This window comes from Brienomyrus brachyistius, chromosome 14, assembly GCF_023856365.1.
Source record: "Brienomyrus brachyistius isolate T26 chromosome 14, BBRACH_0.4, whole genome shotgun sequence".
Classification (NCBI taxonomy): domain Eukaryota; kingdom Metazoa; phylum Chordata; class Actinopteri; order Osteoglossiformes; family Mormyridae; genus Brienomyrus; species Brienomyrus brachyistius.
The window spans coordinates 13623300-13638235 of NC_064546.1; the positions used below are offsets into that span (position 1 = coordinate 13623300).

The 14936-nt window shown below is 39.6% G+C and overlaps 2 protein-coding genes across 4 annotated transcripts in view; one reads left to right on the forward strand and one right to left on the reverse strand.

Moving 5' to 3' along the window:
• Nucleotides 1-2014, forward strand: part of sptb (spectrin, beta, erythrocytic) — a 30406-nt gene extending 28392 nt beyond the window's left edge. For all 3 annotated transcript variants that reach the window (XM_048975738.1, XM_048975739.1, XM_048975741.1), the window contains one exon: nt 258-2014. In XM_048975738.1, the coding sequence (XP_048831695.1) occupies nt 258-446 (189 nt within the window). In that variant the 3' untranslated portion in view covers nt 447-2014. The remainder of the gene's footprint in view (nt 1-257) is intronic.
• A 623-nt stretch (nt 2015-2637) lies between these two features.
• On the reverse strand, nt 2638-9446 carry LOC125708156 (synaptosomal-associated protein 23-like). The gene is made up of 8 exons (XM_048975742.1): nt 9312-9446; nt 7199-7310; nt 5678-5719; nt 5186-5234; nt 4977-5094; nt 4499-4681; nt 4250-4394; nt 2638-4169 (listed from the first exon to the last, which is right to left on the reverse strand). The coding sequence occupies exons 2-8, from the start codon at nt 7253-7255 to the stop codon at nt 4107-4109; spliced, it is 657 nt and encodes a 218-aa protein (XP_048831699.1). The 5' UTR covers nt 7256-7310; nt 9312-9446; the 3' UTR covers nt 2638-4106.
• Nucleotides 9447-14936: the final 5490 nt, after the last annotated feature.

Consider the following 14936-nt stretch of genomic DNA (forward strand, 5'->3'; position numbering starts at 1 on the left):
CGATCGTCTCATTGCAAAGCTGTTACACCTAGGCCACCAGGAGTAGCGATTTCGCTAAATGACCTGGTCATTGAATGGAATTCGGTCGTTAAACAAGGAATGGATGTATAGGGTAACAAACTACGATAGAAGTGTGCATTATTTTTATTATTTAAATGAGGATGAATACTCACAAAAACGTAAACATTTCAATTTTGAGCTGCAGGCATTAATAGTAGCATCTACATAAAAAGTGGATCTTGCTGGTGCTCTTGCAGGAAGATCTCCTGAATTGGACCCAGGAGATGGAAGGAGCAGCGAAGCCTCAGGAAGAGGATGAGGGCCCAGGGCCATCAGATGCGCCGACGGGCAGCCTGCCCATTTCTTCTTCCTCCACACTCCAGGAACCCAGCTCTGACAAAAAAGACAAGGAGAAGAGATTTCGCCTGTTCGCTAAAAAGAAATGAGATGAGATGTTCATACAATGGCCTGGTCACCCAAGAAGACATCTGGGTATCTGGGCAGCAAAAGACAAAAAAGCTGCTCATCCCCAGGTTATTCGTTTCCCCGTTCTGCCCCGACCTTTATTCATGGTAACAATTATAAAGCTTTAAGAAAACAAAAATGGCATTAATTGGGAATGAATAGCACGCTATTCCTGTCTGCACTGAGGTATGACTGATGCTGTGGTCCACCTGATATTTATTTTTTAATTAAATGCAGTAATTTAACCAAAAAATATGTATTAACCAAAGAATGTTTATAGATTTTTCTTGTTTTATTCTGCTTCAGTTTTATTTTGGCATGCTTCAAATTGTTTATAATATGTGTCACAAATTTAGGACATTTTGTTTAGCTGATTTTCATTCTTCATATAAAGAAATGGTTGTGAATTATAATACTGTGCAGCTGGCAACAGAATATTTTATTACAGCCTGGGAGGTGGCTGAGGTTTAGTTTTGTATGTGCTGGTTTTAATTGGGTGGTATAGTTTTGCTGATGGAGAGCTGACCCTGAAGCTGTGTAGTACTGTATACTACAGCCATAAACATGTAAGGTAATGCAGGTGGCTAGGCTACTCACACTACCGAAACTGAGAATCACACTGTGATGCTGAGATGATGCTGTTTTAAAACTGCATCATGAAAGATACCAAATAATGCCATAAATTAAATTACTAAAACCAAATAAGGATTTCGACAGCAATTGAAATAAATCCATAACTAGATCGTGCTTTTTTTAAGACATTAAATACAGCACTCCTATTTTTGGGGATAAAAACTGTGTATGCTTTGTCAAATATGGTGCTATTTTTCGACGCTAAGAAAGTCAAAATCCTGTTTCCAGAGTGACATCTCTTTGGTTTTCGGTTGACACTTTGCTTCAAAGCACCAACCCAGGCCTCTCCGTTAACCCGTATCTCAGAGAAATTAAACAGTATGCAAAGCAAACTGGATGTGAAGGTAACCTTGTAAAAGAGCTTTAAAAGGAAGGGATGGATGGATGGATGTGTGACACTTTGTACATCTAGTATCTATTTTCCAAAATGTGATTTTAATGCTTGCACACGTAAATATTATTTCTATGCTGAGTGAAACCATGCAGTGCAAATTTGCTTTTAGTCAGATTGAAATATATAGAAATATATATAAGGAAATGCATTTTTATTCGTTTTGTTGTATTTATAATTATTTGCAAACCAAAGTATAGCTGATTTATTTTTCAGTTGTGTAAGGCAGTTGTGTCTATCCGGTGTTCCCATTTCATCACTATAGTCGCCTTACTTCACTGTCACAAAATACTATCGCTACCAATGTATTTAAGCACACTGTCAAGCCTTTAGATTTTCTTAGGCATGCATAAAGATCAGTACATTTTTGATGCCTTCAGCCATTTTATTTGCATATCTTTTCTTTGCATAAGCTAATGATATTTTTATTAGTATTTTATACTCTGTAGTTAGCAACAGACACTGGTCTGGCATTTTGAGAACTGCACCTGAAGCAGAAACAATAAAACAATCACTTGGGAGTAACTTTTGTTTCACTGTTTACCTGAAGAAGCAACACCTGACTTGCATTTCAAAAGGGCCTTTTGTTTAAACCTTTCACTTCCATTATACTTAATTTGAATTGAGTCATATGCAAAAACAAAACAAACAGATAAAGTGATTCAAAATTTTCCCTTGCTAACTGAAGTACTGGTTCCACATATTCAATGTTTTCTTTTCTTCATTCCTCAGTTATTGGACTGTCATACAAGTTAAAACCACTATCGTGAATTCCCATCTGCATGGCAGCTAAACTATTCAACACTAATATAAAATACTTCAGGACATTAATAATTTATTGTAAAAAAGTAGTAACAGGTTTTTAATGGATGCACTGTTTTTAGTTAATTGCAAATTCCAGTGGGATAAGCGGAACATAAAGTACAAGAGGAGATGAACACATATATAAGCTGGGAGTAGTAGGGTGTTTTAAATTCTGTGAAATTCGGGGAACTGCATGGCCTTGACTGCTTCCAGTTGCCCACAAAAAACATTCAGGCCAATTACTTTAAAAGAGCAATCAGTTATAAATGCAATTATAATTATTCAAGAAATTCCCGAATATACCCAAGTAATATGCAAAGATGAGATATTTAAGACGAAAAAAAATAATTTTAATACTTTATTAATACGTTTAGAACTTTGCACTTAACAGGGAGGCAGAAACGCTAATTTATAAAGTGAAGAAAAATTAAATATGCACATTTAAACAGCTTATATAAAAACAATATTCACATACTGAATTCTAAAATGACCTAAATTACTTCATGTGCGAGCATCATATGCAAACTGCTGACATCGCGCATGTAATTACATAATTATGGCTAGCTATGGCTACCTCATTTGACAATTGCCTGTAAAAACTGAAATCTTTTACAATCAGCTGGCCCAAGATCAGATTATGTTTCGTTTTAGTCATATATATGATAGCGATTGCATTCAGCAGAGTTATTAACACATATAAAATGAAAGGAACCTAATTATTTAAAAGATTCAGCTTTTCAGGGACAGCAGGGATGATCTCTCAGTCACACGAAGGAAACATGTGGGTACACGGCTGTTACAACGCAGCCCGATTCCACCATGTGGCGTTTCCTCATCAGAGAATTATTTTCTAACATTCACCTACAGATATTCTACATTCTGTTTTAAATTAAGGAGGTCTACCATTTTAGACGAGACTATTTCACAAACATTTGGAACATACAACACATTTTTTTAAGATAATGGCAACTGAATTTAAACTAAAATACGTCACAAAAACAATATCACTTGTGAGGTTGTAAAGATATACATCATGTGGTCAAGACCTTTAAATAAGGCCTGTACAAGTACAGGAACAATGGATAAACAAGTAAAATCAGGTTTGTTACCCTCTGTCACAGTGAGCTTGTTCAGTACAGGCTTCATAATGGAACAATGCTATGACTAAGCTGCTTGTACAGTATAGCCATGCAAATCAAACAGAAATAAGCCTTCAAAGCACTTCTGGTCTAAAACACAGGCATACCCAATAATGAAAATGATCCACCTGCAATAAAGTATGGAGGCTGACTACACAGGACTGAAAGTTATACAACTGTCCAAATTTGAAACAATTTAAAATTTACATTATTAGAAATGGACAATATTCCATATTGTAGACTAACCATTTTGGCAATAAGAGCAAGAAAGAACCACTTAATTGCACATAATCATTTTAATATCCATCCATCCCTCTTCTAACCACTTACTCTGGTCAGAGTCATACGGATTATTGTGTTATTTTACTCTAAATAAAAACAATGTGAGTTTAGCCTCCACACACAAAAAGAATGATGAATGATATGACTGGAAACATGTTTTAAGTTCCATTCCATTTTAGGAGTTAAAGGAACATTGGACATAATACAACCCTGAATTTTGCATGTTATTTAGAACGATAAGGCAACATTTGGTGGGAGCCGGCTTCTTCAGGACCTGACACCATACCACATAAACCTCTCTCTTTGTCCAAGACAAAAGTCTTCATGAGCTAGATGGATGAGAGATAAAATGGGGAGCTGGTACTGGAAGACAGAACAAGCTGTTCTGTACTCTATTTGATGAGTTTGTTGGCTCTCTGGTTTGCGTCATCAATGCGTGCCTTATTAATCTCAGCCTGGAAGAAGGAATAAAATAGTAAATTGTAATATTCCATGGCCTCACATGGCAGTTTTCTGTGCATGGAGTGAAGTTTACCTTGTCGGTAATGCGGTCGATCTGTTTGTTCTGCTTATCGATCTCCGTGCCCATGTCGATGGCCAAAGACTTCAGGTTGTCGATGATATTTCCTACCTGACCCAAGTTCTCCTCCATCTCATCCTCCCGAGCATCATTGGTGATCCTATGAAAGACACCAAAGATGACGTCTCAGAAACCAGCTGGACTGAGGGCCGTGCTACGTGCTCCTCAATTCACCGCAGGTAATACTTCTGAGCTGCGACCCACCTCTTTATGTATGGCCCTGAGGGTGCTGCGGAGGTGGGCATGCCGTTGTGGATGCTGGGGGGCTGGCTGGACAAAACTGTGGGATTCCCCCCATCGACTGCATCTGCAGTGGGGCCGCCGGCATTGTCGATGCCCAGGCCCCAGGTCTGCCTGTACCTCGCATCATGTTCAATCGATGCCACTCTGACAAACAATATTGGGGTTGTATTGGCAAGTTTTAATTATTAGGGAGGGTAACGCCCATGATCTACTACGCTACAGTATTAAAGATATGGCATTCATTTATGTAAATACTCCATCCATCCAAAATAAAAAAAAAAATGTTAAAGAAAGTAAGACAAATTAGACTAATTTACACTGGATATTTAGATGCTGCGACAACTATTACCTGTGATGCAGGCCAGTAACCCAGAAAGCTATCTGGTCTCAAACCAGAAAATATGTCATCATGACATTAGACAGAGAAATACGAGCATACCTATTCCAGGGACAAACACACAAGCCACAGCACTTGGAGAGGTCAGTCAGGTTCTTCTCAGCCTCATGCATGTCCTGGTTGATTTGGTCCATGCCTTGTTCTACGTTCTTGAGTTGCTCTAACGAAAAGGCAGAAAAGATAGACAGGCTGCTGAGGCCGGTGGTTATTTTGGGGGAAGCAAAGGGTATTGTGCAAAGTGAACCACTCACCACCCTGTTCGTCCAACATGGTCACGGTGTTCACCCCCGTCTCATGGCTCTGCATATGACGGAGGCATGGGCAAAAGCCAATCAATGATCACAAACCCAGCAGCATGAAATTCACATGGAACAAATGCATTATGTAACCTCACCATAGGCAAAAAAAAGTAGTCTGGTAAACTGTGATTATATCAATCTGTAATGGATACTATTTGGTATAAATCCATTTCACGGCCGCCAACTTTGGTCAGCTGGCTGGCGTGAGATTTTTCAATTTGAGACAAGTCTGCACACATATGCACACTCATTTACATGTATGTAACACTATTATTACCTTGTTAATAGTCTGAAGGGCTTGCATACTGCCCCAACACTTCTGACGTGGCTAATTTTAAGTTTATAACGGAACGGCATCATTTTGCCGTAAGATTTCCTGCGGGAGCGTGAGAGTCTGAAAGCGTGAATGTCACGCCCGATGCATGGGAGCTGGCAATTCCTCACCTCCTCTGCCAACCGCAGCATTCTTCTTGTACTCTCCAGTGACTGAAAGACAGAAGTATATAATTAATGCAAGGAGTCTTTTTCAGAACACAGGTTTGTGTACATGCACAAGACTCACAGAACACTCAGCCAGACTCGGCCATCACAGAATATACAACACAGGGTTTTGGTGATCAATTATAGGCATAATCTAAAAATATATATACAAGTGTGATTATGACATAAAGGATATTCAGTAACAACACTGAACAGTAACACATTGACTAATTTAACATCTAATGCCAAAACAAGGTGGATTCATCTGGATGGTTACCCTGTTTGAATTATTACAGCAAAATAGAATGGAGCGTTGCCAGTGGAATATGGTCTGCACTGGAATTACCACTATGGAATGGATGAAGGTATGAACAAGCAGTCACAGTTTTGAGTAGAGGTGGAAATTCCAGGTCCAGAGAGTAAAAATCCAGACCAGGTTTTGTTTCAACCAGCCAGTTGAGTCCTCTGTGACTGTGCGTTATGCTCACCTGGTTGGTTGAAACAAAAGTCTGGATTTGTACTCTCTGCACCTTAAATCTCCACCTCTGGTTTTGAGCCTGATGGAAACTCATTAGATAGCTGTCTTTGAAAATGGTAAAATATGGTTCTGTGTTGCCCATCATTACCAATATAAAAACAAAGGTCCATCTATTAATTTGGGGAATAAGAGAGGCTGTAGAGACAGAGGGTGTAAGTGACTTGTAAGCGTAACATACAAAAGGGTTTAAATAATCGTTACCATTATGCCTAATGAAAAGAGCCAAAGCTTGGATATGAGGCTGGGAGATACAAAGGAATAAGCTGCTCTGTCTTGTTCATTGAAATGTACTTATGCATGACTTCAATGGTCCCGGCCACAGTGGTGATGCTGGCGACATCATGTGCTGAGCAGCAAGACACAAGTGGGACCTCACTATGGCTACTTCAGAGTATATAACAAAAAACGACCAAAAAACGTCCTTCTATAAACCAACACAGACTACTCGGTATTGTTAAGTTCTTAGCCCTAATACGAGAGATACATGCAGATGAGGAATACAGCAAATTGCTTTCTTAGCATGTGAAGAAGATGAGTGCTGAGAATGGGTACAGCGTTCTACTATATCAGCAAGGGGAGTTTTGTTTACCAACAGTCAAACTGTTTACCCTGCGTCACGCCACAGTGCTGAAGTGTTGCCATTTAGAAGCCGAGGGTCCTGGAACACCTTTTCCCAGCATACAGTCACACTCATAGCTGGCAAGTGACTGCCTGTCAGTATGGGCTTCTCATCCCACCCACGGGTGCAGAGGAAGAAGGAGAGGAAGGGCAGAGGCAGATAGTTTGAGCAAAAGATGAGTTTGATAGAGGTCGGCAGAGCGGCTTAGCATACTTCAGGCATTACTTCCCCAAAGGCTTAACAAAGCCATGGATCTAAATAATTGTTTTGCCTGTGTCATGCGTGTGAGTTTGAAATAAAGGAGCACGCCCTCAAAAAAAAGCATTACCTCATCCGTGACCTGGTTGGCCCGCTTAGTGATCTCTTCCGCTGTCATGTCCGCCATGTTGTTGCCACTGCTCTTGTCAGCGCCTTTCTCCAAATCCAACCACCTCAGTTCTCTGTGGCCAGGAAAAAAATGCAAGTACTGAAATTTCCTAGAAACGGTGTGTTAATGTGTGTTAATTCCCAACTTCAACATGTCATGTATACTAGATGGAACACGACGTGCATTATAACAGAGAAGCAGCAAAAAAATAAAAAATAAAAACTTTCTCAACTTTGTGGTATGCATGTGTCACATTTCTACACAAGGAAGTAGCAGCAAGGAAATAATGACCATGTGACTTCATAGTTACTTCTTATTCTGCAGGCTGATGCACCGTTCCTTAAAGTATAAAGATACAAAGCAAGATATTTGCAAACATAAAATAATAAAATGCCCAAATATGAGTCAACGAAACCAAGAAAATATGCATTCATATAAGACTGCGTTCCCATAATAAATTAAATCATTAGATTTCAGGAGTTTTAAACCACTCGATAATGTTCATCGATAACTTCAGAATGTAAATTTACGTAACTAAATAAGAATGTCAAAATGAATACTTGACAGCAAAACTAAACCTTCAAGCCATCATTTGAACTGTTGCATGGACGGAATAATGTTTGCCTGGCATCACTACAGTATATATTTTTTTGTATCTTTTTTGTCCTACAACCACTGCATATAGGGCAGGCGTGAAAGTGGTCAGTGAGATTCGAAGATGCACGTGTACTGAGCACTACACTACCAGTAAAGTCTCAACTGCAGCTGCCCACCCCCCAACCACCCGACAAAAAACAGACTTTGCAAAACCAGCGTCAGAGTTCCTGCTCCCTCACTGCAGAAATTCAGATCCAGCTCTTCCTCCCAAACCAGTTCTGCAAGACTGCATTGCACAGCGTCATACACCCTCCCTCACTTGATGTCAGATGGTGTACTGTCGTGGTATGGATCCAATGCATTTAACATACAACATATGTCCTTATATCCTAGAACATTTTGTATTATATTAAATTACCTTTTTCACCTACAAATGTTATTCTGGCATACAGATCTAGCAATTATTAGACAAGCAAAGAAAATTGTTACACAAATAATAAGTGGAGCAGAATTGATCCAAGATATTGGCTTTAAACTTAGATTTCTAATGTATAGAGCTAAGTATAAGGATTAAGTCACTTTCATGAAACTTGTTAATATTAATAAAACGTCATTTTTTTTTTTACATATTAGTGAGAGACACGTTTCCTTCATCAAACTAGCTTCATCCAGGATTCTTTGTATGTACCATTTCTAATATTGAATATCGGTGTAGCTAGATAAAGCCTTATTTAAAATAAACCCGTTATTAGGTCCTATTAATTTTGCTTATATTCACAGTACCAACCCAACCCGTCACGAGTCATATTCATATTAGAACTGTATCAGAAATACTTCAACATTTGTCACTATTTTCCTTGCAACCCGACTGCGTCAGTTGAACATAAAAATCAGCTGACCGAGAAACTAATTAACTACAGTCTCATGATTATCACACTAGTGCTATACAGTACATCTGTTAGCTGAAGGCAAACAATTCTGGCTTTTGGAAAGCAGACAACTGTGTCGCGTAGGCTTTATAATTTGCCTTCTATTAAAATGTACTATTGTCGCTCATTAACGAAGTTCTTCCTACCTCCTAGCACCACGCACCTAGTAAACAGCGAGCATATGCTGTTATATAACATCTTACCCCACCCGAATGATAATTTATATAGTTATGCTAAGTATGATTAGTAATCAGCACGGCAGAAAACAATGACACCTTACAAAAATCACCGGTTGTTATTGTCCCCTCACCGTAATGTAGCGTTAAAACACCCAAACTAAGCCACTGTTTTATCACACTATCATAGGAAATTTACTTCCTTTCTCTAGAGGTTGCTTCGCTAGATAGGGAGCTAGAAAGCCAGTGAGGTACCAGCGACTGTCGTACAGTTTCCCTTGTGAGAACGGAAAATAAAGCAGCTACAGAAAAAGTTATTCTTCATAATTGATATCAAATTAAGAAACAGCAGAGACATGTTGTTTTACTCACTTTAACGCAGCGCAGAGGCTTCTCAGCTGGTGGCGCGTGGCGCTGGCGGATTCCGTCGCTTAGCTGCGGGTTGCGCATGCGTGATTAAACAGCTGGACAATCTGCATGCCTGCGGGCAGTCTGCCTGACCCTCCCCGCGCGCGCAGGTGACGATCTCTGCAGCCCCCCCTCATGTACCCTCAAGGTTCTACCAATTGTACCCTAGCTGCAGGTGTACCTTGTAAGGCACAGAATTCGACTCTGATATATATTTCTGTGCCATTGGGGGGTACATTATTGTTCTTTGTACCTTGGGGAACAAAACTGTACCGGGACTGTGTCCATATCTCTAACAGTGCATGCGCAACTTAAAATACTAAATATATTGATAATTGAGAATAGTTAACACGTGTCACCATTACACACAATAGGTGCGTAGTGTGATTCCGAACATACCCCAGAATATGTAGAATATCCCTTGTTATGTTAATGACATGCATACTCCCTTTATTTGATTTTTTTTTTTTTTTGCATAATTTAGAACAAATGCCAATTTATCATTTAGGAATGATAGTTAAATGAGCCAGAAGACATGATGAACTTCTGCGATGGGCTGGCCCCCCATCCTGGGTCGTTCCCTGCCTCGTGCCCATTGTTTCCGGGATAGGCTCCGGACCACCCGCGACCCCGTAGGATAAGCGGTTAGGAAAATGGATGGATGGATGGACATGATGAACTTATGGATGAATAGTAGCGCGTGCATTACCTTATGTTGATGCGGAATAAATTCCCTGAAAACCATATTTAAGTATAATTATATTCAAATTAACCTACTACTTATTGTCGTAAAAGAAATTCTAAATGCATTATGTGAGAATTTGTTAAGCAATTAACCTAAGTTCATAAATTTAAATTACATTAATTTTGGCTTAAGTACAGTGAATGCGTTAACGCAATACCAGATAGGCTATTAACTAAACACCATTGCTGCGGTTCTCCGCGCCCTCTAGAGGACACTGAATTACTGTTACAGTTGCTGACGCATGTGTGAAAAGCTGGTTTTGCCTGGAAAGACAAGAAATATGAAATGTGTGACATCTGACATCGTGTTAGCATAGTGTTGTGGTATACAGCAGACTATTATTCTCGTGAGTTTATTTATATATTTTGGTGATTTGCATTGATGGCTCTTTGCCTTGTGTCTAGGTCAGGGTGCAAGGAGGTCTGGGTCTTAAGCATAGCTGCCCTATGCAGAAGCTTGGGGTATATTACATAATATTAGCCCATCACACAGAACCATATACTACAGGCTTTTTAGAGACCTATATGCTATGAACCCTCATAATTAATATTGTTCTTTTTCAAAGGCCATTTTGAAACAATTTGATTGACAGTGAACCCATTCTGAATATAACAAACTGCATTTAAAAATAAAATATCTTTAAGATACGGCTTTATATTTATGTTGTTAGTGAACCGTTTATAGATTTTTGTCAGTTACAAGCTAAACAAATGCGTCCACGTTTCACTTTGATTCAAGCTATTTTGACTCGCGTAGTTTAAGACGTAGGATCTGAGTTGTATTTGTATAAAACCAAAAATCCTGTCTGTATGCCCTGCATATATGAACCCGTTAAGTTACTACCCAATTGTGAAATTACTCCAAAACCAACTGTACATACTATGACGGAGTATAAATATGCAGACTCTGTTATTTCACTGCAGTTGACAGCTGCATTTTAACATTACAAATTGACTAATTTAACGTCTAATGCCATAAATAGCTGGTATACACATTAAATAGGTTCAACTCAACCTTGGAATAGCTATACTGTATATGTGTACCCACCTACGCAAGTTATCTTTAAATTAGGATTTTAACAGGTCACAGCAGACGCGTTTGCCGGTCCACTAACCGGACCTTTTCTGTGTGCGTTTGTAAAACAGTGAGTAACACCACACTTAGGGTACTAAGCTAAGCAGCCTGAACCTATAAGTGTCCACCAGCCCCGTATTATTTATTTCATAATTACACAAGTTAGAAAACAAGCAGCTAACAATTTAGAAGCACACGATTGGCCTAATGAAAATTCAGGGTCGCTAGATCCCGCCTACTTTGCGCAAGATTGACCAATGAGCTTTCAGATAATTTAGCAGTTCAGGCAGTACTGCAAGTGCGGTGCTGTAGGACATGATGTTACGCATACGGCGTATTATTAGAGCGGGGGGACAATAACCATAAGCAAGGATTAATGCAGGTACGCCTCTTTTAGTCTTAACCGCTTGCATGCAGGCATGCTAAGCATTCAGACAAAAATGTTCATTAATTACTGCAAAGGGAAGAAATTGACCCAGAGGGCGTACGCTAACTATTAAACTTGGCTGGTTGCGGATGTTCCATCATTTACGAGGTAGACAGTACAGCTTGATAGGTAGTAATAGTTTGTTTCGTTTGGGAACACTTCGGGTATTTTAGGATATTTTAGGATAGCTATTTTATCAGGTTTCTTCATTAAAGTCGCATTGAACGTGTAATTATTATGATTACGTATAGCATACTTATCAATTAACAAGTATAGATGCGTCTTTCCACTTGTGTTATATAAAATTTGCATTTATCCAAGACTGCAGTTTTTATAGCTACTGTACAAGGTGTGCTTTCGCTAGGTGGCGCTGGAGACTTCTCTTTGAAGGCGTCACATACACATCCTGGTATTTGTCCTTAACCACTGACCTTTTAACCGGGGGGCTCCTCAAATCTGTCTAATATCCAACATCACTAACCACTGATGACACTGAATAAGGAGCGATATAGAGCAGAGCTATATGTAAATTACTGTGTTTTTCTCAGTTATAGGAGAATCCAATAATTAAATATTTCTTTGTGCACTTATTTTCTTTATATTGACGAACTTAATGCGTCAGCCCTGGAACAGCAGTACTATCCTCAGCATTGAATGAAAGATTCTGAACTCTGTTTTGAAGGTATGATCCAGTCCTGCAAACCTCTTTTTTTTTGTCCAAAGCTGCTAACCCTGTTGTGCAGGGTAAGTTGTTTAGCAGCTGTTTGTATTGTTACAAACAGAAGCAACGATTTTACTATTGATTTCGTGCTTGTAGGTTGACCTTTGTTATAAATTTACAGCTGTACTTGTTTGTGGGGACCGTCATCTGTTTGGAGAGAAATGTCTAACTGATAAATAAGTTTAAATGTACAGCAAGAGAATAACTGCAAAGGGTAGTTTCACACATTTGTATGTAATGTGTCGTGTTACTTTTCCAAGCTAATTGTGGTTGCAGAATTTGGCTCCTTGGTTGTTTTTTTAATGTATACTTTTAATCCCAGTTAAGTTAGTCGCATATAAAACATGACCCAGCTTTTTAAGTGAGAATTCCAAGACCACCAAAAACCGGATAGGGGCAGGGCACAGTGCGACTTGGCGTAGAAGGTATGAAGCACTTTTGTCTCTGAGTCATGTGACCATTCTGGCTGTAACCTGACCCGGCCCAGGGCCCTGGTGATACAGCAGTATTTGTTGATCAGATGAACAGTATTTTGAGTTGTATCAATGGGTTGCCCACATACCCTTAGGTTGGGACGCTGTGAGGAATATCGGCATGGTGCTCCTCCTCTGAATCCTCTCAGAAAGCTTGGTGGGCAAGCGGAAAAATGGGTAAAAAGTATTGTTGTGTGATTTGAGGTTCTCATGGATTGTACTGTTGCTTATCTGTTCCGCATTTTTGAAATGGCGTTCTGAAGAAATTTAGCCTAATTGTCAAGGGTGCAACAACATGCCCTCACCTAGGACAGCTATAGTTCAGTCAGAAGTCCTGTTATTTAACTAGTAAGAAAAATCTCAGGCAACTTTTTTTGCCTAAACGCAGCCTAATATTTCGGTAATTACAGCGATCTTCTTAGCTGTTGCAGGTATAACTTTTATCTTGATTTGAGGTTATGGTTAAATACAGCAGCAGGTCATGCTGTGGGGAGATGGGGGGGTCATGCATAGTTCGGGGTTTATTTTATGACGCAGAGCAAAGAGGTCTTTGAGATTTTTGGCTTGTTTACAGGACTTTGCAGCCTGCTCATTTTAGTGGGCTTGAATTAGCTGTTTGTCTGTTGTGGGCTGTCCTCTGACATGGCCCCAGGATAGTGTCTGGATGGAATCGGGCCTGGGGAGGTGGGGAAATGAGGCTACATTTGATCAGTTGAGTACAGGGGCTCAACTTACATTGCCTCTTCTTCTGGTTAAATGCCTTATCTATGCCACTGTTAAATTTAGTTGTTTTGACCGTGAAAGAAAGTAAAATTTCAAGTCACAGAGAAAATCTTTATTTAAGAAGAATAATTTATTATTATTATTATTCAAGAGTTATCAGAACCTTTGGTAGAGTTGAGTTGGCTCATACACTAAAAAATTCATTTTATTCTAGAGGGAAAATTAAAATATATGTATTTGTATGAACACAACGTAATTGAAGCCTGTTTCCATTTGTATTTTACCATATTAGGCTCATCTGGATGTTTAGGAACTCTTACACGATTATCCACGGCTTCCGGTTTCACTGGCGTGTAAATATCAGACGCCACAAAGACCAGATTCCCTTAGTCATTCGTCACCATGGGTAAGAATGTACGTACTCAAGTGAAATGAGACAACAGCGTGTTGACTTTCATAAATCCGGCCACAGCTGTAAAAACACATTTATCCACACACCTGACAATGGTCGTAACTACTGTTCGGCCATCCAGCTGCTGAGGTTTCTTCATACACCATCTATCAGAATTCTGCAGCAGACTTCCAGCACTCCCAGTCCCTTTTTTGAATTATCCATCCCACAGTGACAAGATTAGAGAAATTCCAGAGGTGGAATGTTCCAGAACACTTTTGTTTAGAGAGCCAGAAATAAATTATGACCGTGTTGTGCATTCGGATTCTCCTGTGTTGCTCAGCAGCAAATCATGTATGATTGTATTGATGTGGACAAACGATGATCAGTAGTTGAGGTAATCTGTGATCCAGAAAGCCATGGTGTCCTCACTTAGTCTCGACTCCACCCCAGCCTCCCCCAAACCTCCCCAACAGGGAAGGTTAGAAGATCTGGGATTTGAATCCTATCTCCTGCAGAGTAATCATATCACCCAGTTACTCCACGGAAGCTGGCTCACCCTGCTCTCTGACCCTAAGCTTTACTCATCTGTTTGTTACTTTGCGCAAAAACATTTGCTAAATAAATTAAGTGTCGATAATTAAGTGTAAAGAAGAGAATCCTCACAATGTCCAAATGTGAGTAGGTTTTGTAAAACGGGTACAATAATGGTATCTTCCACACCTGTGTATTTTTGGTTTGCAACCTGTAGTGGATCTCAGGTCAGATCTCAGATGTATTAATTATATGGACAGATCTCAGGTCAGGTCAGATCTCAGATGTATTAATTATATGGGATGCGAGTCCTACAGATCTCTATTCACAAGTACATAACACTGGCCGAAACGCTCTGTTAGGGCTTTAAACCCCACCCCCGATGAGCCCAGCATGCTATGATTGGTCAGCTTTCCCTACATATTACACCCCTATGTTGCAGTCTGCAGATAGATACTTGTGGATAGGCGGCCAATAAGGATTGTATTACAAGGTGACCTC